The following is a 23,757-nucleotide window of genomic DNA, read 5'->3' on the forward strand; positions in this document are numbered from 1 at the left end:
ATGGACCTATGAGTTACACCATAGCACAAGAGTTCTATAATAATCAATGATGGGCCAAGTTTTATTGCCTCTGCTTGACAGTTTTTAACTAAAACCTGATGTCATTCACTTGGGATTAATCTCATATCAGACTAGATTTTTTTTAAAACGGCAGGCAAAAATTGCATTCAAATAAATTAGTAAATTTGCTCAACTGTGCATTTATAAAACATGAGAGTCTTTGTGTCTATAACAATGTACTTTGATCTGCAGTTAAGTTCATGGACCTGACTAATGGAAAATAGCACTTAAAAAGAACTGTCAAAACTTTCTGCAATCTGGAAACACCTGTCTAAGATTACAAGGTTTTTTTTTTAGATTATATCAGGTGTTAGTTGAGTATTGACCAAAACTGCACAGACAGTCCTGAGGTTCGAACGTTTGCAATTCACTTTCTCAGTCTGAAAAACTGAGAGTTTTATTTTATTATATTAGTGCCATAAAATAATATCTCATATGTTAAAGAGAAAGGTTCTCATGGAGAAAAATATTTAAGATTGTGAAATTGTGCCATGGGATCTCATTCAGAACTTGGACAATCTTGCAGGATGTTCCTGGAAAGGAATTACATCTGAAACAAATGAACCGTCCACAAAATAGTCCTACAAATCTATTCATGACCTGACTTCTCTGAATGTTTTCAGTTAAAAACAGATGGGTAAAATGTTAATGTTCAAAATATTTTTCCTTATTATTTGGTCTGATTTATGATTTGGAAAGGGGATGAAATGTCCAACTGCAAATGCTGCAAGTTTTGTTGGCCTCAATTCTCAAAGGTTTAAAACAACAATGGGAAATGATAATACAAAATGTTTTGTACTGAATCTATTAAAATGAAATAAAATGTTACAAGCCATGCGATTTAATAAAATGTGAATCATCGTAAAAAGAGCCAACATGACACAAGCAGCGCCTGAGAGACTTGTGTTTTTTTTACAAACCAATGAAATGCTTAACAGAATGCAGCTATCAAATGAGCCAACACACGAGATCAGCATCCATTTCCAACCTACACTAAACCTGTTGCCACATGACATATGGGATAACTATAAAGTTTCTGCACAGGAAGATAATACATCTATCTTTGTAAGTGCTCATGGAAACATGCTGTACATCAGACTAGTGACAGTAAGGGATTATGAATGAATGGGCAATTAGTCTGTTTATGATTATATGAAAGCAATGGTATAGCAAATGTAATATTGTTCATTCATTTATTGTTTGCTTAAAATGTTGTGACAAGTTCAGTGGTTGATATTTGTTTCTTTTAAAAGCACAAGCACCTTGTGAACTGTATCTGAGAGCTGATGTGCTTTACAGATGTGTGCATTTATCAATGAATCAGTAACCATGTCATATTTTAAGGACCCTACATGCTGAAGAATAGAAGATCCGAAGCTAATGTCCTTGCTAATATGATAATGTCAGCAATATTAGAAGCTGACTGGTTTATGTACTACTCTACTATTCCCATCCACTCACAAACCCATTCTTAATCGGTGCAGTCAACTCCTTCTTCACTGAAGTGCTTTCATTTGGCAATTCACCTATCAACTAAAGATTGAAATTTAAACCATTAATTAAACAAACTTATTCTTTGAACCCTGTTGAATCCTCCCTTCTGATCTCCCCAATTAAGAGGGCATTCTCCCTCCCCTGCATTTAACTGTTGTAATTTTAATTGTGTGAAACTTCAAAAATAATTCCACAATATCTGTGCACTCTAACTTACAGGAAGTAAACTAGTTTGTCACCTGGAGTAGAATTATAAAGTCTAAGACTGATTGCTCTGAATAGACTGAGGACTCCATCTAAGCAACACTATAAATATTTTATAAACTAGGTCTCCTCCAAGGCTGTCACTGATGTAAAGCTTGCTCCCACTCTGTGTACCTCTGTCACCTCATCCTGCTCTTTAGCAGTGTTTGTTGGTTCCAAATGATTAGTTTCGGACTGCCATTGAAGTCTTATATTCTCCTGATTATAGGAGAATGTGCAGTTGTTGTCATGAGGCTGTCCATTCTGCATGTTTTGGGAATAATTTAGATCAATACAGTTCTCAAAGATTCTCACATTCACACCACTGAAGAGTCCTGTCAGAGTTTGCAACCCTTCAACTCAATAACAATTTCTATCTTCTCTTTCTTGTGAATGAAAGGTGGAGTGGAGTTACTTTATTCCTGACAAATGCTCAGTATTGAGCAGTGGCCGAGCTATTTGTACAGAGAACAATATATGCAGCTCTGCACGAATCCCCTGTCTACACACAATTACAGTCACCAATTTTTTTAGCTTTTCAAAGCATTCTTTCTTAAAGTAGGTTTTCTGATTGAAAAGCTTGCAGCACACCATGGTGTCTTCCAAATGATCCCAATTCCATTCAGAAATTTTTAATATTGTTCTCCAATTGCAAATAACAAATTGGCTGCCTGAAGACTATTGAGCTCTGATTCTAGTCAGTATGTTTCATTCAATACGTTCTGAAATTGATAAGAATAAGACACATTGGGGTAGAATTTCCATGGGAATTCTCCCAATCTTCCACTGTACCTTTGACAGATGATTGGTGGAAACCCCAAAGAATAGGCATCAGCTGTCATCTTTCTAGCTACTGGTGCAAGTGCACCTTTTACATCCGTGGCTGCTGCAAAATCATTTACTGCCACCTAGTGCTGTTCAAGTCCTGCAAGTACAAGATCATAGAATCATAGAAAGATTACAGCACAGAAAGATGCCACTTGGCCCATCGTGTCTGTGCTGGCCGAAAAACAATTCACCTATTCTAATCCCACCTTCCAGCATTTGGTCCGTAGCCCTGCAGATTACAGCACTTGAGGTGCATATCCAGACTCGTTTTGAATGAGTTGAGGGTTTCTGCCACAACTACCCTTTCAAGCAGTGAGTTCCAGATCCCCACCATCCTCTGGGTGAAAAACGTTTTTCCTCATCTACCCTCTAATCCTTCTACCAATCACTTTAAATCTATGCCCCCTAGTCACTGACCTCTCTGCTGAGGTGAATAGACCCTTCACCTTCACTTTATCCAGGCCCCTCAAAGTTTTATACATTTCAATCTGATCTCCCCTCAGCCTTCTCTGTTCCAAGAAGAACAACTCCAGCCTATCCAATCTTTCCTCATAGCTGCATTTCAGAATCGTATATTTTATTTTCTTCTTACATAAGAAAAAATTATACTAGAAGCCGTCCTTCTGAGGGCATTGCTCACAGAAAATCGAATCCTGTACTGTTGTATAAGGATTAACATTATTCTACTGCAAAGGTAGCGTGCCTCTTTAATGCCACAAATTATACACTGCTTGGTAAACATAATTTAAAGTCAAGTAGAGTCTAATTATAGATTGGAAGAATCTTGTTAATTTCAGGTTCCAGATCAATTGATCTTTCTTGTGTAGAATTTGAGAGTGCAAAAACAGACCATTCAGCCCAACAGGTGCATGCTGGTCTTTATGCTCCACATGAGCCTTCACCCACCTTACTTCATCTAATCCCATCAACACATCCTTCTATTCCTTTCTCACTCATGTACTTTACTAGCTTTACCTTAAATACATCTATGCTATTCGCTTCAACAACTCCTTGTACTCGCCACATTCTAACCATTCTATGGGTGAAGGAGTTTCCCCTGAATTCCTTATTGGATTTATTAGTGGCTATCCCACATGTGGAAACATCTTCTCTACATTTACCCTTTGAAACCTCTCCATAAGTATAAAGAGCTCAATCAAGTCACATCTCAATCTTCTAGTTTCTCCAGAAAAGAACCCCAGCCTGTTCATCCTTTCCTGCTAACTGTACCCTCTCAGTTCTGGTATCATCCTTCCAAATCTTTGTTGAACCTTCTCCCATGCCTCTATATCGTTTCTGTAATATGGAGACCAGAACTGAGTGCAGTTTTTAAGATTGGTTTGTTTCTCTAAACTATATGACGCTTTGCAGTGCAATGCCTGGCATGTTATAAATGTTCTAAATGCAAGACTTTTAATTATATACTGTGTGACATCCTATTGTATTTTTCATGATACGTCAGAAATTATGTTGCTGCAAGAAACTGCCCAAATGTGTGATCGGTTTGCCCAAAGTGTGATAGATGTACCCAAGAAGGTGATGGGTGTGTTCTGGTGTTGCCCACGTGTGTGCTGTAGATGCTCAATGTCTACTAGGTGTGCCCAAGAGTGTACTAGAGGGTGCCAAAATAGTGTTGCCCACATGTGTGCTTGTTGTATGCAGAGTGTTCTCGGTGCGCCCGAAAGCGTGCCATTGATCCCCAAGATTGAGTTCGGATATGGCAGCAGTGTGAGAGAGGTGCCCAAGCGTTTGCTAGGAGCGCAGAAGAATGTGATAGGTGATGGCAAGTGTGTGCAAGCAGTGGCCAGATATTGCTCGGGTTGCCGAAGCGTATGATAATGGTGTCCAAGAGAATGATGGGTGCAAAAAGGGCGGCACAGTGGCGCAGTGGTTAGCACCGCAGCCTCACAGCTCCAGCAACCCGGGTTCAATTCTGGGTACTGCCTGTGTGGAGTTTGCAAGTTCTCCCTGTGTCTGCGTGGGTTTCCTCCGGGTGCTCCGGTTTCCTCCCACATGCCAAAGACGTGCAGGTTGATAGGTAAATTGGCCATTATAAATTTCCCCTAGTATAGGTAGGTGGTAGGGAAATATAGGGACAGGTGGGGATGTGGTAGGAATATGGAATTAGTGTAGGATTAGTATAAATGGGTGGTTGATGGTCGGCACAGACTCAGTGGGCCGAAGGGCCTGTTTCAGTGCTGTATCTCTAAACTAAACTAAACTAAAGGCACTAAGGTGAGAAGTAAAGGGGGGTGCAGTTGTCCACTGAGAGAATTTGGAACAAAGTTTCTAAGATTGCTAATATAGCATTTTCTGATTGGTTCTAAAAATTAAGTAAATAGTATTTTCTTATTGACTGCAAGAAAATTTGGTCCCTCAAATTCCCAATTTGCAAATAAATACAATTTTTCCATCTAATAGAGGGGAGCAGTCATTTACTTTTATAGTCCATCGGTTTAGGTGTGATCTTTTATACTGAAGACCAAGGAATACATAACTTTAGTATAATCATTTATTTGCACCTTTCCTTCTTAATCAAATATCTCTGTGACAGTGCTCATTTATTTAAGTAGAATGACGATGAGTTCCTTCCAGAACTGTTTATACTGTGGAACACAAAATCAAACATTAGGTAGAATTTAGCACCGCAGCCTCACAGCTCCAGCGACCCGGGTTCAATTCCGGGTACTGCCTGTGTGGAGTTTGCAAGTTCTCCCTGTGTCTGCGTGGGTTTCCTCCGGGTGCTCCGGTTTCCTCCCACATGCCAAAGACTTGCAGGTTGATAGGTAAATTGGCCATTATAAATTGCCCCTAGTATAGGTAGGTGGTAGGGAAAATATAGGGACAGGTGGGGATGTGATAGGAATATGGAATTAGTGTAGGATTAGTATAAATGGGTGGTTGATGGTCGGCACAGACTCGGTGGGCCGAAGGGCCTGTTTCAGTGCTGTATCTCTAAAAAAAAAAAATTGTTTTCTGATCTCCCACAAGAAGTTTGGCAGAAGATCGGTGTGAAACCCTGGAGAAATGACTTAAATGGTGACTTACATAATTTCTTTAGGGTTTCCGTTGATCTTGTAGCAAATGTAACCCCACTATTTAAGAAGGGAAGCGAGAAAGAAAACGGAGAACTACAGATCTGTTAGTTTGACATCAGCTGTAGGGAAAATGGTAGAATCTATTATAAAGGATCAGATAACTGGACACTTGGAAAATAATGACATGATTGTGCAGAGTCAACATGGATTTGTGAACGGGAAATCATGTTTGACAAACCTGTTGGAGTTTTTTGAGGATGTTACTTGTAGATAAAGGAGAACCAGTGGATGTGGTGTATTTGGATTTTTAGAAGGCTTTTGATACATTTACACACAGAAGGTTAGTAAACAAAACTAGAGCACATGGGATTGGGGGTAACATACTGCAATGGATTGCGAATTGGTAAACAGACAGAAAGCCAAGTGTTGGAATAAAGGGGTCATTTTCAGGATGGTAGACAGTTACCTGTGAGGTACTGCAAGGATCAATGCTTGGGCCACAGCTGTTCAAAATCTTCTTAACGGCAATTAGGGATGGGCAATAAATGCTGGCCTAGCCAGTGACGCCCAAATCCCATGAATGAACTAAAAAAAATGATTTGGATACGGGGACCAATTGTAATATTTCCAAATATGCTGATGACACAAAACTAGGTGGGAATGTAAGTTGTGAGGAGGATGCAAAGAGGCTTCAAGGGGATTTGAACAGGTGAATGGGAAATAACATGGGAGATGGAATATAATGTGAACAAGTGTGAAGTGATCCACTTTAGTAGAAAAAACAGAAAGGCAGAGTATTTCTTAAATGGTGAGAGGTTGGGAAGTGTTGATATCCAAAGACACCTGGGTGTCCTTGTTCATGAGTCACTAAAAACTAGCATGCAGGTGCAGCAAGCAATTAAGAAGGCAAATGGTATGTTGGCCTTCACTGCAAGGGGATCTGAGTACAGCAATAAAGATGTATTGCTGCAATTGTATAAAGCCTTGGTGAGACCACACCTGGAGTATTGTGTACAGATTAATTAAGAAAGGATATACTTGCCGTAGAGGGAGTGCTATGGAGGTTCACCAGACTAATCCCTGGGATGGCGGGATTGTCTTATGTGGAAAGATTGCAGAAACTGGGCCTGTATTGTCTAGCGTTTCAAAGAATGAGAGGTGATCTGATTGAAACTTACAAATTCTTGAAAGGCGTGAAAGGGTAGATGTGGACAGGATGTTTCCCCTGGCTGGTGAGTCTAGAACCAGGGGACACAGTCTCAGAATAAGGGGCAGGCCATAACTGAGATGAGGAGGAATTTCTTTACTCAGATGGCGGTGAATCTGTGGAATTCTCTATCCCAGAGGGATGTGGAAGCTCAATCATTGAGCATGTTCAAGACAGAAATCGATAGATTTCCAGATACTAATGACATCAAGGAATATGCGGGTAGTGGGGAAAAATAGCGTAGAGGTAGATGCTCAGCCATGATCTGTTTGAATGGCAGAGCAGGCTCGATGGGCCGAATGGCCTACTCCTGCTCCTATTTCCTATGATCTTCTGTCAAAGTTATGGTGGAATTTTGGGAAAACACCCCATGGGAGTTCTATCCCATTGTTTATATGATGAAAAATAAAATATATTTATATTAGAATGTACTACAAAATATAGGTATCTGCTTTGCGTCCTTTTCCACTTGCTGGTTTTCTCCTTAGCTCAACCCGTTCAGCTTTCTTACTTGCTGAGCATAGCGGGGGGGACATCAGCTAATATGTAGTATATAATGTTTTGCTTTCAATGTTACCACAGAAATGTTGGACTCAATGATCTGTTATTTTATGCACACAACAAAAAAGTAATTCTCATCCCTACCAGAATTAACTGGGGATGGGATAGCTTTCAAAAAGCATATCCTGCAATGCTCTGAATCAACAGTCTTACAGTCAATCATGAGAAATATCAAGAAACTGGGTGCACGGATATATTCTGGGAGCTGTAACCTCTGGCTTAGGTCTCGCTAACTAACAGTTATGGGTCTGGAAACCTACATGAACCTAATAATCAAATAGGTCTATGATGGAAAAAATTATTATAGACATTTCAAACAGAGAAATTACCTATTGTGTGTGCAACCGTAACCATTTTCTACTACAATTTTAAGTTTTTTAAAACAATTTTATTACGCTATTTACAGTTGTACATGTTCAAGTTCATGGAGAACTAAGATAGCAGTAGAAAGGATTGTCAAAATATCTTGTGATACATTTAATTTTTTTTTTCATCACTAGCAAATGCTAGCTTCCCATTTTTGATTTTAGTTTTTTTGCATTTCATGACAGGTGGTTTTCATTTCTGCTTGGTATTTGCTGATTGGTATGAGGATTACCTGTTCTGTTATGATTTATTGATGTTTTATGAACATGAACTTTTACTAATCAGGTGAAAGATGACACAAAAAGATGTGATGCCCTAAACGTGATGTTTGGAATGCCTGATACAGGCACATGCAATAGTTTTTTTTATATATAGATGGAATGTGTGGAATAAATGTCATTCTCCAATATGCACTCCATGATTCAGATTATGGCAATGTCAAATTAATATGAACTCAGGATAAAGGACAATGCAATGAGATTGACCTTAAGACAGGTTACCTATAAATGTATCTGAGTGTGCGATGTTTAACAACCACATATCCTTCCTGTGACACTTTTCATAGATCACAGAAGCCAGATTTGATTAAACTCTAAAGCCTCATTCTTTAAATAATCTTTCAGAACAAAATTTCCTGCCCATTCTTTGGTTTTATTTTATAGATGATTCAGTTTAATTTATGATACTGCTCTGCCCTCACTTTAAGAAACATTTCCTTTGTTCACTTTAGAGAATTGTAAATGCGGGTATGAAGAATGATATTGTAACTGTGATTCTTATATTCCTATTTACCACATTTGCCAAAAAAAGGGCACATCTTTATTGTCTGTTACTTTTTTGTCACCATCTGTTCTCTATAACATTAATAAAGCTATTCCTTTAGGGATTCTCGTAGAATCAACAACCTCATATAGGGGAACATCTCAAAGTACTTTAATGGGGAGGATAGGATGGCAAATGGGAGGTCGGAAAGCTTAAGAAGAATTGGGAAACCAAATGCATGATCATGAAATATAGGAGAGCGGTACGAGACACTCTTCTGAACAATGTGGCTCAAAATTAATGTGCTGTTGGTTTATCTGGGTTTTTGGATGTTGTGTCAAATTCACTTCCAATAGAAGACTGATGATGTACTGCAACAAATGGTACGTCACATCATACCCGTTCTGAGCTGAACAGTTACTACTCCAAAGTGTCACTTTTTTGTTTAACAGCATTGTGATTTAACACTTTACCGATGCATTTCTGCTTCTAAATGATTCTGACTGCCATCCACCACTCCCACTGATTCATACCATTCTTTGAATACTTCAGTGGAACTGGTATGTGATGATTACATCAAAGTGTAAGCAGTGACTTTCTTTGACTGCTGGCAAGAGCTCATAGCTTCAATTTCAATTTCATTAGAACAGTTAATCAAGAACAAACATCAAACAGTTTATTCTGCATGCAAAATAACATAATCCAAATTCATAGGCAGCAGCAGAGAAAGAAAGTCAAGAAATGTGTTTTTACAACTCCCCTAAAGCCAGAATACCAATTTTTATTTTATAGAATCACAGACTCATACAGCACAGAATGAGGCCATTTGGCCCTTCATGCTCATGTTGGCCCTTTGAAAGAGCTATCTAATTAGTTCCACTCCCCTTCTCTTCCCCCCCATAGCCCTGCAAATTGATCCTTTTCAGGTACATATACAACTCCCTTTTGAAGGCTTTGCACAGAATTATTGGGAACACAGTTTGTTTCATATTTGTGAAGATGTAAGTATGAAATGGAAAACTTGAGTCACTAATGTAGAATGAGTTAAACAGCCCAAATGCAGCCAAGAAAATACAATCTGTTCCATGTACTGGTGCCTCTGCCTGCCACTTCTCTCCCACCCACTCCCAACCCCACCCAAATCCCCCACCCCTGAACAGTGTCTGCCTTCAAGTGTGGCCTCTGCCTACATTAAGGAGTTAATTGATGTTAAGCCTAAAAGTTCCAGATACGTGATGCTGTACCAGTTGTGTTTTGCAAAAATCTGTAACCATATAGAAAAAGAGAATTTGCATGGACATTTGTTTCACAACAGCCCAATAGCAATTGCCACTCATTATTAAGAACTCCAATCTGAAATGATCATTCTATATTCAGTCCTCCCCAAATCTGGTGTAACATTTATACGTGAAATTCACCTGTTTCTTATAAATTGTTCTGTTGTCAGTAATCCCCAACTGTGTGTTGCTATATATAGCCAAAGCAGTTAAACACGCAAGCCTAGACAAACTCGTTATGCCTGGTGATTTAGTAAGCAGTTGCAAATACTGATTAAGCACATGCAGTTCCACAAATTTTAAACACAAGATACCACTTACCCTGTATCATCAGACAGGGCAGCTGTAGGACTGTATCTACAGGACCAAATATAAAGAACACACAGAATATTTACAATAAAACATAAGAAGCATCAAATGCATAAAATTGAGATTTTCAAAAATGCACAATGGAAATTTGTTTGTATAACAGGGGTTTAATGATTAGATTTCTGGCAGGTCCAGGGAAACTGCTATCTCCCTGGACAGTAAGTCACTCAGTTTTCCAGTTCATATTGTGCTAATAACATCTAAAATGTTACTTAGATAACAGGAGTAGCTTAATTGCTGTAATATATATTCAACAATATAAAAATAAACACCTAAAATATTTCCCTATTGCCTCTCTCTCCTACTTATGTTACTTTTGCTGGAAATTTCTTCAGTGGTTCTCCTTATTGGCCACTACAACTTCAACAGAAGATTGGTAGTCATTTCCATTTCCACCAAAGTCACAGTGGCCAATTGGGAGAATCCCCAAGGAAACTCCCAATGTTTTACATTAATGTTAGTTTTTACTTGCCTAATCTATCTATTCTAAAATATTGATAGCTTGAAATCTATTTTATAAACCATTTTTCTCTCTCTTCAATCTGACTTATACCATACAATTTGGAGGTTGATATGAATTCTAAACCATTGTTGATTCAGTGGCTGAAAGCTGGTTTTAATCATTAGTTTTCTAGACAAATGAAAGCCAAAACCTTTTGGAATGGCATGATCTGGCTGATCTTTGATGTATGAAAATATAAAGCAAAAAGGAGCTCTGCCTATTGTACATGCCCATCAGTAGTTTCTGGAGCCCAACACCCCAGCTGTGGGGCCGTAACATTGAAACAGGATTCCATTTGGCAGCAGGATCAATGAATATATATTTATTTGAAGAAACAGGACTGGAAATTTATTTTTAACAACTATTTCAAGGGCAGCACTATGGACACTGTGGAAAGATACAACATCGAGGGAGGAAAGAAATTAATGGAGGGCTGATCAATCTTGGCCAAGTCGGAGGGTTTCAAGGTGATACTGGCAGCAACCAAAAAGCAGAACATCCTGCCTTGCCTTAGGCATGAGGGGAACCAGATAAAGGAGAGAAGAAAAAAAGATTTTAAAATTTACTTCAGTGCACAAATGAAGTGTATTAATATATACCATTTGTCATGGTTCATTAAATAGTAGTCATAATTACACTTTCCAATTTTGCCAGATATTTTGCATTAGAAAACAGTAAATTTGTCAATTAGACTAATCAGAATTAAATTATATTTAATTAGGACAAATACTCTTTGCTATTATATTTTGGAATTTTTAATTATACCAATATGTATAGCTCTAAGACAGTTTCATTTATAAATGCAATTCAGATGCTGAGCTAGTCGATATTTCAAGATCTCCAATTACACAAACATGACTTGTTTGGTGAATTACCTGATCAGTATCACACATAACAGAAACACATCATCTTGTTTCCAAAGGCCCATGTGAAACAATTGACTGAATTAAGACCATTAATTAAGATCTTGTTAATTCTAACTTAACAATTACACTACTTATGTACCCCTTGAGTGTAAATTTTCAGAATTTTAGGGAAAAGCTTATTCCTTAATTAAACTAATTTTCAAAAGGAAAGTAGCCTTTTTTATTGCTTATGTGATGTGAGCATCCCTGGCAAGGCCAACATTTATTGCCCATCCCTAATTGCCCTTGAGAACGTGGCGGTGAGCCGCTGCCTTGAACCCCTACGGTCATGTGGTGAAGTACTTGCACAGTGCTGTTAGGTAGGGAGTCCCAGGGTTTTGACCTAAAAACAGTGAAGGAGCAGCAATATATTTCCAAGTCAGGATTGTGTGCGACTTGGAGGGGAACGTGCAGGTGTTGGTGTTGCCATGCACCTGCTGCCTTTGCTTTTCTAGGCTTTAGAGATCACGGGTGTGAAAAGTGCTCTTGAAAAAGCCTAGGCAAGTTGCTGCATTGCATCTTGTAGTACACATGGCAGCCATGCTGCGTGGGGGTGGAGGGAGTGAATGTTTAATATGGTGGATGGGGTGCCAATCAAGTGGACTGCTTTCTCCCGGATGGTGTTGAGCTTCTTAGGTGTTTTGGAGCTGCATTCATGCAGGCAAGTGGACAATATTCCATCACATTCGTGACTTGCGCCTTGTGGAATGGCTTTGGGGAGTCAGAGGTGAGTTATTCGTCGCAGAATTCCTAGGCTATGAACTGCATCTGTAGCCACAATATTTATGTGGCTGGTCCAGTTAATTTTCTAGTCAATGGCGACCTGCCCCCGGATGTTGATGGTAGGGGATTCAACATTTAATTAGGGCAATTAAATAATTCTCTAATCTCTGACAGAAATTTGAGTAGAACCAGCAAGGTGCATGAAGTTTGCACTTACAATCAGTATGTTATTAATGAAAGCGTGAAAACATTCATGTCAACTACCCCAATCCTGACCTTCCTATTGTTGTACTTTGACCTGTTACACAGCAAAGTGATGAATGACTTAAATGATCACATTGACATTTCTTGTCTCCAGCTGTTGTAAATATCAAGTTCTATTGGAATTAATCAACAATGGCCAATCAAGGAAGTATAACAAATAAATGGAAAATGCAAAATGCTAAGCCCTGAAATTAGTGCATTAAAAACAATTTCACTTCTTGCTTTCAAAATATTTGCCATGGAAATTTTTTGAATGCATAAATTATACCGAGTGAATTAGATGGAATGAAATACATTGCTAAGTTCACAGTCATGATTGTTCCCTTTAAACCATCTATTGTTGATCATGTGTTTGCACAAAGCCAGCAATCATGCTCCGCTTAAAAAAAGACAGTTGTCAAGTTCTCCCCATATTTTGCACAGCGTGTTACTTCCTGTTAAAATTCACAGCAAATTTTCAAGATCAAAATTTTCTTTCAAACTCAAAGCAATGTAATATGTATTAAGGCATTTTTGCACTGTTTATTCGTTAATCATCAAACAAGAAGTAGAAAATAAATGTAAATAAAACAAAAAAGCTAATCCATGTAAGTGTACATGATTTTTTTTATCTCTCAAGATCCTTGTTGCCTATGAACAATGCATTGTAAAATTCTACAGCTCACTAATACCTTAATTAACTCGGCTTATGCTCCAGTAGAATATCTAAACAAACACAAGCTGATCTCCTACGGTATGGTTCATAAATATAAAAGGAATACATTGCTCTTTTCCTAATTGTCTCTCTGCATGACTCCCACTCTCCAATTGTTTGTTTTCCTCTTTTTTATTAATAATTCATGATTTGGGGATCCCTCTTTTTCTATGATTGGCTCTCACAAACAATCCCCTTTGTTGTCCATGTGTCTCTTTTCAGCTACAACTGATTTTTCTCCTATTTTCTCCTTCTATCTTTCTCTAAATGTATTCTTCCAACTGTCTCCTCTCTCATATAGGCCTACCACTTATTGTGTATGCCTTCCTCTATGTTCATGTTCAAATGATACATAATTTTACATCAATAGACCAATACAATCAGACTCAAGCAAAATTACATTCAGACACAAATTCAGATTCACATTTAACAAAGTTGTTTGTGCAGAAATATTTGATCTTTGGTAATTTAAGAGCGATCAACCCAATTTGACAAAACTGTACTTCCAGCAAGGGGCCTTGCCTGTAGGAGCCCACATTAGGAGTTAAAATGCTTGCTACCAATGATTTCCTGCAATTAAAATTAGTGGCTAGAAAATCATGAGTGCACACCTGAGTTCCTGATATGTGCTCCTGGTGGATGAAAATCCCTGCTGGTATAGCAATTTCATTAGATCTCTCCAAACATGTCTGAACAGTCTCTAATGGTCACAATTAGAAAAGTTTCTTAGTGAAGCTTCAATTGAACAAATATGAATGCCTGAATCACAGCAGCACAATAGGGTAAATGTAGTGATCCTGCACTCCCAGCTGGGAATCACACTGCAAGCGAATGCAACAACAGCTCTCAATCTCCAACCCACTTTCTTTCTGGTACAGCTCCTCACTGGGAATGTGGGATCACAGAATTTACCCTTAGTGTCAACTTCTAAAAATAAAGTTTGTTCAGATAACAGGTGAGAATAAATGCACAAATTCCTCTGTGATTCATATTGTATCATGAAAATTATATTTCGATTTTGGTATTTCTTGAGACTCCGGCTGCAAAATTGGGCTCCAAAATGCCTTTTCTTTCAGTGCTCTGGATGCCATTTTGCTGAAATGGTGTCCATGCTGCATGCACACACTTCCAGCACTGCCCTCACCAACCTCCATCTTGGTGAGGGCATTAGCGCAGGCATTAGGAGCGTGCACCGAAAGTAGGCAGATCATGATGTCAGTGCTGCCATTTTTGACCTTGCCACTCTAGTTAATGCCCTATCTTAACATCACACAGCTGAACATGCCTTCAGCACCATGACAGATTCCCCTCCACCCCATCTAGCACTATTTAAAGGAACCATCAGCAACTTGCAACTTGCTGATTATTTTCTATTGACTCTGTTTGCGTTTGTGGAAGTGTTGGGTGTTTTGAGGAGCTGGTTCAAGTTGGTGAAGTCTGCATGTGGTGAAGGTATTGGTTGTGACTGCAAGTGTTCTGGGCACACAACTTGCTCCCGGTCATGGGTGCTATAGTTGCAAATTGCCTTGGGCTGCAGCCTGGGAGGGAGTTAGAGCAGAGGCAGCAAAGAAGGCAAGCTTCTTCCAGAGGGAGGAGGAGGATGGGGAGAAGGTGTCTCAGCAGGAATCCTTATCCAGCTAGGGTCCTCCAGGAGCACTTCTCTTACCTCCACTTAAGCCAGGAACAGTGTGTGTGACATCTGTGCTTTAAGAAGGAGGTGCTCACAGAACCCTGCCACCTCTTGCAACCAGACCTACAAACTCAGACCAGGGCGAGGACGGCACTGCCAGTGGCTGCGAAGGTGACTGTGGCCCTGAATTTCTTTGCCTTGGGATCCTTCCAGGCTGCAGCAGTTGACATACTAACATCTCCTAATTCGTCATCCACTGTTGCATCAGAGCAGTGACAAACGCTTTTTATGCCAGGAGTGGGAAGTTCATTGTGTTTTCTTGGACCAGAGAGAAGCAAGCAAAGCATGCATGTGGCCTTCCCAGGATAGTAGGCGGTGCATGGTGCCATTGACTGCACACATGGCTTTGCTGGTGCTGCATCTCAATATTGAGATGTACAGCAACAACATATGGTACCACTTGCTAAATATGCAGTTGTTACGTCACCATGCTTAGCACATCATGCTGGTAAATGCCCACGATCCTGGCAACAGCCATGATGTTTCCATTCTGTGCCAGTCCACTCATCCCTCAGTCTTTCAGCCATCACATCAAACCAGAGGCTGTCTGCTGGGTGCAAAGGGCAATCCGCTTAACACCTGGCTCGTGAGTCCCCTCTGTAACCCAACCACACATGGTCAGTATGCAGACAATGGGAGCCATATTGCATGGGAAATATCATAGAGAAGACCACTGAGAGGCTGAAGCAATGATTCCACTGCCTGGACCACTGGGGAGGAGTCCTACAGTATATGTGTGTCCTGATTCTTGGTGTTCTGCTGTATCTTCCACAACCTCACCAATGTGAGGGCACAGCCCTTGCCGCCAGGGATACTGTGAGCACCTCAGGAGGAGGAGGAGGAGAAAGAGGAGGAAGAGGAGCAAGAGGAAGTGACGAGGCAGCTGGTACAAGTAGGTTCTGGCCGGGCTATCTGTGATTATCTCATTCGACTTTGGTTCCCAAGACCACAACCCCAGTTTCACATTCAACAACAGTCCCACACCTCACCATTGCCTGTTGCTGTCCTCTTAGCCACAATGCTATTAGAAAAGTCAGAAAAAAACAATCATTCCAACCAACTTTATCCAATAAAACATCCAATATTCTAAACAAAACTCTGCGGATCACCTTTGTCCATTCCCTTAGTGCCTGTCTTAAAGGTGTCTTAGTGCTTCTACACAGTGCTACCCCGGAGCCGCAGCATGGCTGGTGGAAGACTGCTGATTTTCAGTGAGGGAAACTGGAGATGGCTTTGCAGGATGCCCTCGAGAAGCTCTGGGCCTTGAAGGCCCGGCTTTGGACTGCACCATCTCAGCGTGGACAGCAGCAGTCTGAGCTTGCATGGCAACAAGCTGAGATTTCATAACCTCAGTCTGAGCTTCCATTGCATCAGCCAGATATTCAGTGGTTTCTGCTTGTGCTGCAATGGAAGCTGAGACAACAGCCATCAGACCCTGCATCATGGTCGAGTCTGCAAGTGCTCTCATGCAGCTGCCACCACTTCTACCTGGAGAGGATGGGCTACAAGCTCTGTGCAAAGCCCTGTCCAAAGTTGGAGTCAGACTTCTCCATGCTCCTTGACACTGCCAACAGCCTTTCTGCCAGGCCTGCTGATGCACCAAGCATTTCTGTGTGCATACCCATCAGCCTCTTTCTGTTCACTGCCACATCAAAGTCTTCATTTGAGTCCTCTGCAGATAAACTCAGTACGACCTCGCCCTCTGGGGAGCTGGCATACAAGATATCCTTTCCCCCTGCCCTAGCTGCAGGCCACTTGTGCCCGGTGACTCAACACAAGCAGATCCCACCTCTCTGCTACCCACTAAATTATGCGCCGTACCAGTATAATTGTGGGATTGAGTGACAGTGTTTCTTCATCATCAGTGCCTTGCTCCTCTTGGCCTTCATGCTGACGCCAGGTGGCAGTTCGTGGGAGTCTGAAAGGTGAAAGGCAGAAGGGTACGGTTGTTGTGTGGGGAGGGGGGAAGGTAAGAGGTGCATGTTGACACCATCTGTAGCTTATTACTCAGACGATATTGTGGAATGAGGGGAAAGTGGGTCGTGAGAAGGTGAATTAGGTATGAGCACACTGTCATCTTCTATAGGCTCAGCCCTGCCACTGCCCACGGCATCAGCGACAGCCACTCCAATTATGGTGACCATCATCTCCCTCATGAGGGTGAAAACATGCAGCTGTGCCGGTGCCCCGCAGGTTAGCTGCTAATGCCTCTGGTTGTGCGTCACCTTATCCTGCAAGACAGAGGGAAGTATGTCAGTGAGTGGGCTGCAATGTGGTTGGGTGATGTGGCCAGTATGGTTGAATAGTTAGCAATGTGTGCAAGCTGTGGGTGGGAGGATTGCAATAGTGCTAAATGCATGAAGGTGAGATGAAGTTAACAATGTGATGCATGCATCATACTAGATAATGTTGGCAGGTGAGTGGTTGGGGTGTGGTGCATTGAGCAGTGTGTGAGGTTAGAGGTTTAGTCATAAGGATAGCGCATTTGAAGATGAGTTCACTGACCTTGACCACACGCGTGAGGTCATTACATTTCTTGTGGCAATGCATCCAAGTTCTCGAAGTGACACTGTTCGCAATAACCTCTGTGGCTATCTGCTCCCATTCCCTTCTAAACACTAGTCTGGAGGGCCTCCTGGCCCCTGGTGGTAAGAGGACCTCTCTCCTCCTGACCACCTCCTGCACCAGGGCCACGAGTGCTGCGCCAGAAAATCTAGGAGCCTGCTCTCTGCGATGTTGCACCATCTCCACTCTTCTTGTAGGTCAGATGCTCTTCCACAATGACTTACAGTACCTGTTGTCGCAGTAATGCAGGCTAGCTTTAAGTGGTGCTCGCCTTGTACAAATTTAAGCCGTTTGATAAGGCATGCAGCCACTCAACAGTGCTTTTATTGCTGGGCTGTAGGGCACAATCATTAAATTAGCAGGCAGCATGACGTTTGTGTGCTGCTGCATTACTTTGAACAGGACAGGTTAATCGCGCATCACAATCCTCATACCCGTTTTAGGAGTCATCGAATTTTTAGCCTTACATATCTGTCCTTAACAGTTGGAGGAAGCAGAGCTGGGTTACTCAAGACTAGGCATTAACTGACAAAAATACTGCCCCACAACAGATCATATGCTTAATGTCCATTGAACATAATTATAATGGACTCAGAATTAAGATTTCAGTTTTATTGCTCCCGGCACAATGCTTCATGCATCAGGCCTACACATTCGGTGTGCTTCCTGCACCTGATTTTCCAGCCAATTATTTTTATGGTGCATGCCCAAATTCAACATATGTGTTCCAGGTACGAAAAGTACGATGGCAGGAACACAAAAGATAAAACTTCATGTGTTATATGGTATTATTTATTGAAATGTATGCCTACAATGCAGCATATAGACTCGCAATAACATTTGGACAATTTAATAATATATTAACAACTCAAAATACCCAAGGAAAGAAGCCTTTTACATAAAGTGGGTTGTTCCAGTGTTAATTTACGGATGGTGGTTCATAACTGGCCAGTGACCAAAGATAAAGGGTGGTATGGCCAAATCTAGAACCCCCTAGTTATCTAGAAGCTTACAGGGTAGGTTAAAGCAGAAAAAGAAAGCTTATGACGATCACAAAAACTTAATACTTTAGAAAGCCTAGAGGAGTATAGAAAGTGCAGGGGTGAAGTAAAAAGGAAATTAGAAAAGCCAAGAGAGGACATGAAAAATTATTGGCAGGTAAAATAAAGAAAAACCCGAAGATGTTTAATCAGTACATTAAGGGTAAGAGGATAACTAAGGAACGGGTAGGGCCTATCAGAGATGTACAAGGGAACTTATGTGTGGATGCAGAAGATGTGGGCAGGGTTCTTAATGTGTTTTTTGTCTCTGTCTACACAAAGCAGAGGGAAGATGCAGACATTGTAGTTAAAAAGGAGGAGTGTGAAATATTAGATACGATAAGCATAATGAGAGAGGAAGTACTAGAGGGTCTGACATCCTGAAAGTGGATAAATTGCCAGGGCCGGATGGATTGCATCCCAGGTTGTTAAAGGAAGCCAGGGAGGAAATAACGGATGCTCTGAGGATCATATTCAAATCCTCACTAGACACAGGTGAGGTACTAGATGATTGGAGGTCAGTGAACATTGTACCATTATTTAAAAAGGGGGCGAGTCTGACCTCCGTGGTGGGTAAATTAGCAGAATTAATTCTGAGGGACAGGATAAAGTGCCACTTAGAAAGGCATGGATTAATCAGGGAAAATCAGCATGGATTTGTTAAGGGAAGGTCGTGTCTTACTAATTTGATTGAGTTTTTTGAGGAAGTAACAAGGAGGATTGATGAGGGTAGTGCAGTGGATGTGGTCTACATAGATTTTAGTAAGGCATTTGACAATGTCCCACATGGCAGACTAGTCAGTAAAATGAAAGCCCATGGGATACAGGGAATGTTGCAGGTTGGATCCAAAATTGGCTCAGGGACAGGAAACAAAGGGTAGTAGTCGACGGATATTTTTGCGAATGGAAAGTGGTTTCCAACGGCGTTCCACAGGGCTCAGTGTTGGGTCCCTTGCTGTTTGTGGTATATATTAATGATTTGGACATAAATGTGGGAGGTATGATTGGGAAATTTGCTGATGACACAAAAATTGGCTGTGCAGTTGGTAGTGAAGAGGATAGCTGTAAACTGCAGAATTATATCAAGGATTTGGTTGAGTGGGCGGAAAAGTGGCAAATGGAATTCAATCCGGAAAAGTGTGAGGTAATGCATTTGGGGAGGGCAAACAAATCGAGGGAATACACAATAAATGGGAGGATATTAAGAGGGGTAGAAGAAGTGAGAGACCTTGGAGTGCATGTCCACAGGTCCCTGAAGGCGGCAGGGCAGGTAGGTAGAATGATGAAGAAGGCATATGGAATGCTTTCCTTTACTGGCCAACGTATAGAATACAAAAGCAGGGATGTAATGCTGGAACTGTATAAAACGCTGGTTAGGCCACAGCCGGAGTATTGTGTACAGTTCTGGTCACCACATTACAAGAAGGACATAATTGTTCTGCAGAGAGTATAGAGGAGATTTACAAGAATGTTGCCAGGGCTTGAAAGTTGCAGCTATGGGGAAAGATTGGATAGGCTAGGGTTGTTTTTCTTAGAACAGAGGAGGCTGAGGTGTGACTCAATTGAGGTGTACAAAGTTATGAGGGGCTTAGATGGAGTAGATAGGAAGGACCTGTTTCCCCTAGCGGAGAGGTCAATTAACAAGAGGCACAGTTGGTAGAAAGATTAGAGGCGAAATGAGGAAAGACCTTTTCACCCAGAGGGTGGTGGGTGCCTGGAATTCACTGCCAGCAACGGTGGTGGAGGCAGAAACCCTCAATTCTTTTAAAAAGTACCTGAACATGCACCTGAAGTGCTGTAACCTACAAGGCTATGGACCAAGTGCTAGAAGGTGGGATTAGATTGCGTGGCTAGTTTTTTCAGCCAGCACGGACACGATGGGCTGAATGGCCTCCTTCTGTGCTGTAATCTTTCTATGGTTCTATGGTCACCAATGGAATGTCAGTCTCAGTTCCAAATAGCCCAGTTCTGCCTGAATTTAAACATTTCTCTATTTTGATTCAGAATTTTACCTTGTTGCATCCTCCTTCAGCAAGCTATGTTGATAATCACTGTAGAAACAGGAGGTCTCATAAGATTTCAGTGGTTTTACATTAAATAAACCATTTGCAACATCAGGTGACATTAAACCAAACATATGGCTTTTGTGATTCAGCTAAAGTCCAAATGTCCACTACTGACATGCCCATTCTCTCATAAATAAAGAGATCTTTGTGATTATCCCTCAGTTGCCCTTCATTATTGTATTTTTGTGTTTTTGTGTTTAATGCTTCAGAAATGTTGCTTAGATTTGTAATAGGAACAGTCATTTCCGAAAGAACTCTCCTACGTGTGACAGTTGGACTCTAGGCAGCACACCCTATTTTAAAGTAGAATGCTTTATTTTTAGAGACTGGCATAACATCAGGTTAAAGTAAACACGCACGTAATAGATTTTTAATAGTTCTAGGCCTAAGGAATTTCCAAGGTGCAAAAAACTAACACAAACTGGGTGTTAAGACATAACAAGCTACTAAACTCAAAAAATGATTTTCACTGTTATCGCTCAGACATGGAAGCACGAAAAATACAGTCCCACATACCTTTAATATTATTTTTGTAATTATTTCTCCAATGGCACTGTAACAGTTCATGATGAATCACGATGGCACACAGACCAAGACAAATTCAAACACATGCTAAGCGTTACTTGTTTCAATGCAGGTATTTCCACACTTGCAATTAGTTCAGTTTAAGTGCACTTCAGGCTCCAGTTCCACAGCAAACATTCATCTTATAAACAAATCAAAAAGCTCACGTCCAAAGAGATTCATCCTTGGGTTTGCTCATTTGCGTGGCACCGGTCTCAGGTCCTTGATTAATTCCGCTCTTTGACTGGTCTCGTTGTGAACTGGGGACTGGGAGGAATTTATTAAAAGCAGCATTGCTCGGCTTGGAGGTGGCCTTTATCCGCCGGCTCATCATGTCATCTTTCCCTAGATCTGGGACTCCCTCGTCTTCATCTTCAATTTCCTCACTGGAATCGTGAATGCTTTCATTCAGAATTACAGTCTGGACAACCAGAATGGGAGAAGGAGTTCTTCGAAAATACTCAGCTGTGCATGTATCAGTAAGGAAAGTTTCTTCAAGTTTACAGCTATGGAAGAAGATGTAAATTAAGAAAAAAAAAGAAAGGTACTAACTGATAGAAAATAAGGTAACAATAGAACAAGATGGTTAGATAAGAAATAAAACAATTACTTCACGTTTACAGTCTACTGGATAAAACTTCAGCGGGTAAAGACTCTAAAATACAAATTTGTTCCTTTTACATGTTTCGGGAGAATGGAATAAGAACATAAGAAATAGGAACGGGAGTAGGCCATTCGTCCTTTCGAGCCTGCTCTGCCGTTCAATAAGATCATGGCTGATCTGATTGTGGCCTTAACTCCATTTTCCTGCCTGACCCCCATAACCCTTTACTCCCTTGTCAATCCGTCCAGCTCAGTCTTGAATATATTCAATGACCCATACTCGACTGCTCTCTGGGGAAGAGAATTCCAAAGTATAACAACCTCAGAGAAGAAATTCCTCCTCATCTACATCTTAAAGGGAAGGCTCCTTAATTTGAAACTGTGGCCCCTAGTTCTAGATTCCCCCACAAGGGAAAACATCCTCTCAGCATCTACCCTGTCAAGGCCCCTCAGAATCTTATACATTTCAATGATATCACCTCTCAATCATCTGAACTCCGATGAGTATAGGCCCAACCTGCTCAATCTTTCCTCATAAGACAAACTCCTCAACCCAGGAATCAACCTAGTGAACCTTCTCTGAACTGCTTCCAATGCAAGTATGTCCCTATATAAATATGGTGACCAAAACTGTACACAGTCCTCTAGGTGTGGTCTCACCAATGCCCTGTACAGTGGTAGCAAGACTTCCTTACTTTTATACTCCATCTCCCTCTTCCATTTGCCTTCCTAATTACTTGCTGTACCTGCATGCTGATGTTTTGTGATTCATGTACAAGGACACCCAGATCCATCTGTACCACACCATTCTGTAGTTTCTCTCCATTTAAATAATATTCTGCTTTTCTATTCTTCCTTCCAAAGTGGACAACCTCACATTTTCCCACATTATACTCCATCTGCCCAATGTTTGCCCACTCACCTAACCTATCTATATCCCTTTGCAGACTCTCTGTATCCTCCTCACAACTTGTTTTTTTACCTATCTTCGCATCATCAGCAAATCTGGCTACAATACAGTCAGTCCCTTCATCCAGGTCATTAATATAGATTGTATATAGTTGAGGCCCCAGCACAGATCCCTGTGGCACTCCACTAGTTAGTTTGCCATCCTGAAAATTACCCATTTATCCTGTTTCCTGTTAGCCAGTCCTCCATCCATACTAATAATCACCCCAATACCATGAGCTTTTGAGTAGTAACCTTTAACATGGCACCTTGTCGAATGCCTTTTGGAAATCCAAATACACCACATCTACTGGTTCCCAATTATCCACCCTGTTTGTTACATCCTCAAAGAGCTCTAATACATTTGTCAAAATGCCAGAACCTTTCCAGAACCTAGGGAATTTTGGAAGATTACAATCAATACATCCTCCATCTCTGCAGCCACTTCCTTTAAGACCAATGGATGCAGGCCATCAGGTCCAGGGGACTTGTCAGCCTTAGTCCCATTAGTATTCCCATTACTTTTTCTCTAGTGATAGTGATTGTTTTAAGTTCCTCCCTCCCTTTTGCCTCCTGATTTTCTACTATTCTTGGGATGCTTTTTGTGTCTTCTATTGTGAAGACAGATACAAAATACTTGTTCAAAGCTCTGTCATTTCTTCATTTCCCATTATTAATTCCCCAGTCTCACCCTCTAAGGGAATAATGCTCACTGTAGCTACTCTTTTCCTTTTTATATATTTGTAGAAGCTTTCACTGTTTTTATATTTTTTGCTAGTTTTCTCTCATTCTCCAATTTCTCTTTCTTTATTCCTGGTTTTTTTTAAGTCATCCTTTTCTGGTTTCTAAAATGTTCCCAATCTTTTGGCCTAACATTAATCTTCACAGCATTATACGCCTTTTCTTTCAATTTGATAGCACCCGTAACTTCATTAGTTATCCATAGATGGTGCATCCTTCTTGTAGAGTCTTTCTTCCTCAATGGAAT

The 23,757-nt window shown here is 40.8% G+C and overlaps 1 protein-coding gene across 7 annotated transcripts in view; it reads right to left on the bottom strand.

Annotated features, from left to right (window-relative positions):
* Window positions 1–23,757, bottom strand: part of LOC137372378 (LIM and calponin homology domains-containing protein 1-like) — a 503,856-nt gene that overhangs the window by 130,432 nt on the left and 349,667 nt on the right. For 5 of the 7 annotated variants that reach the window (XM_068036300.1, XM_068036294.1, XM_068036281.1 and 2 more), the window contains exon 9: window positions 10,158–10,193. The exons of 1 other annotated variant lie outside the window; for it this stretch is intronic. In XM_068036300.1, coding sequence (XP_067892401.1) covers window positions 10,158–10,193 — 36 coding nt within the window. Of the gene's footprint in view, window positions 1–10,157; window positions 10,194–21,385; window positions 21,725–23,757 lie in introns of all 7 variants that reach the window. One more of the 7 variants, XM_068036271.1, reaches the window with a different exon arrangement.

Source organism: Heterodontus francisci, chromosome 1 (genome assembly GCF_036365525.1).
Source record: "Heterodontus francisci isolate sHetFra1 chromosome 1, sHetFra1.hap1, whole genome shotgun sequence".
NCBI lineage: Eukaryota > Metazoa > Chordata > Chondrichthyes > Heterodontiformes > Heterodontidae > Heterodontus > Heterodontus francisci.